The sequence below is a fragment of the Armigeres subalbatus genome, chromosome 3 (genome assembly GCF_024139115.2).
Source record: "Armigeres subalbatus isolate Guangzhou_Male chromosome 3, GZ_Asu_2, whole genome shotgun sequence".
NCBI lineage: Eukaryota > Metazoa > Arthropoda > Insecta > Diptera > Culicidae > Armigeres > Armigeres subalbatus.
The window spans coordinates 12,400,255-12,401,854 of NC_085141.1; the positions used below are offsets into that span (position 1 = coordinate 12,400,255).

At 44.9% G+C, this 1,600-nt stretch overlaps 1 protein-coding gene across 1 annotated transcript; it reads right to left on the minus strand.

Moving 5' to 3' along the window:
- Window positions 1–382: 382 nt before the first annotated feature.
- LOC134221471 (uncharacterized) lies at window positions 383–1,315 on the minus strand. Its single transcript, XM_062700661.1, has one exon. The coding sequence runs from the start codon at window positions 1,313–1,315 to the stop codon at window positions 383–385; it is 933 nt and encodes a 310-aa protein (XP_062556645.1).
- Between the last annotated feature and the right edge of the window lie 285 nt (window positions 1,316–1,600).

Below are 1,600 nucleotides of genomic sequence, written 5' to 3' on the forward strand. Positions count from 1 at the left end.
TTGACTTTAACTCTGTTATCAACGTATTTCTCACACTCTCCAACCGTTTATCTGCCACGCATACAGAATCACTCACGCCATTCACGATCAAATATCGCCATCCGGGATACAAGGCATGCAACCAGTCCCTCCCCATGAGAGGGAAAAACTTTCTTTCACTATCGACTACTATAACGCTCAGCGAATACAAACAACCATCATCATGCCTAACATGAGCTCGGAATGAACCCGCAATCTTCAGAATGTTACCCGATTTTACACTCAGCTTGACTACACTTTTCTCTAAACGCAAATTTGAAAAATACTTTTGATAATCAATTTTATTTATAACCGTACACGAAGCTTCTGAGTCTACCTCAAAGTTTAGCCACTTACCTTCTAATCAGATCTTTTTAAATAGAGGCAAACTGGATACCAGGTTGAGGTTGTTCCCATGGTTTGGCGTCGTCACGCCGTTCTCGTCGCTGTCGTCCTCGTCACTGTTGACGCCGTTCATATTGGGTTTGCTCCAGCAGTTTCTCGCGATGTGTCCTTTTTTCGAGCAATTGAAACACCGGATGGTGCGTCGTCCACGTCCCCCGTTTTTTCTTGAAGTTGATCTTTCTCTCGAGCTTCCTTGTCGGCTTTGCTGTTGTTCTCGGCCACGTGATTTTGATCTGCTTCCTCGGATGTAACTTCTCGTGCTGATGCGGTTGGCAAACTCCTGTTTTTCCTTCATCTTCATCTGGTCTGATTCGATTTGTTCCAGATTCTTGGCTTTCGTGACAGCTTCATCGAATGTCATTTCGTCGGCACTATTCATTAGCTCACCTTGGATTTTGGCATTTCGGAGACCAGCGATGAATTTGTCTCTCAGTGCCTTGTCCAGATACACTCCAAAAACACAGTATTTCGAGAGTGCTTGCAACTCGACAGCAAAATCAGCCACCTTTTCGTGTTCCCTCTGGTTTCGTTTGAAGAACTCGACAGATTGCGCTATGCGGTTCTTCTTTGGGCTGAAGTACGATTTCAGCTTTTCGATGACCACGTGGTACGTCACGTCCTTATGAGTCTGCGGATACAACAACTGTTGCAATTTTTTGAGCGCAGGCAATCCAATAAAGTGCACGATGAGCTTCCGCTTGAAAACGTCGTCTTTGATGTCGTTTAGCTCGAAAAAATTCTCAGCTCGTTCCAGGTAATCATCAAAGTCGGCACTGGGAACGAAATTTTCCAATGTACCGATGAGTTTCGCACTTGCATTTCCTGTTGCAGGCGTACCAGCACTCGGCGTGCCAGCACCAGACGTTCCAGCTTTTTCTTCCTTCGTTGTCATTTCTCTTCCTAACCTCACTTCTCGATCACGTGTTTGGTTAAACCACTATCGGCACTCACTTATGACGGTAACTCACGCGTTCAACACAACTGTTTCACTCTCGTCGCCAATGTCAAATTGGTGGTGGATCACCAAGCTTCTCCACACGGCCCTATGAGTCAAGAAAAAACAATGATTTAGAATTCTCCCACTGAGCGGCGCTAGTGTATATGAAAATACCAGTTTGGTTCGATATCTCGAGATCTATGGGATTTAGGAAATTTCCGTCTTCTACAAAGTTGTTCA

Excerpts from the sequence above, each read along its gene's own strand:
- LOC134221471 (XM_062700661.1), bottom strand. The coding sequence starts at position 1,315 with ATGACAACGAAGGAAGAAAAAGCTGGAACGTCTGGTGCTGGCACGCCG.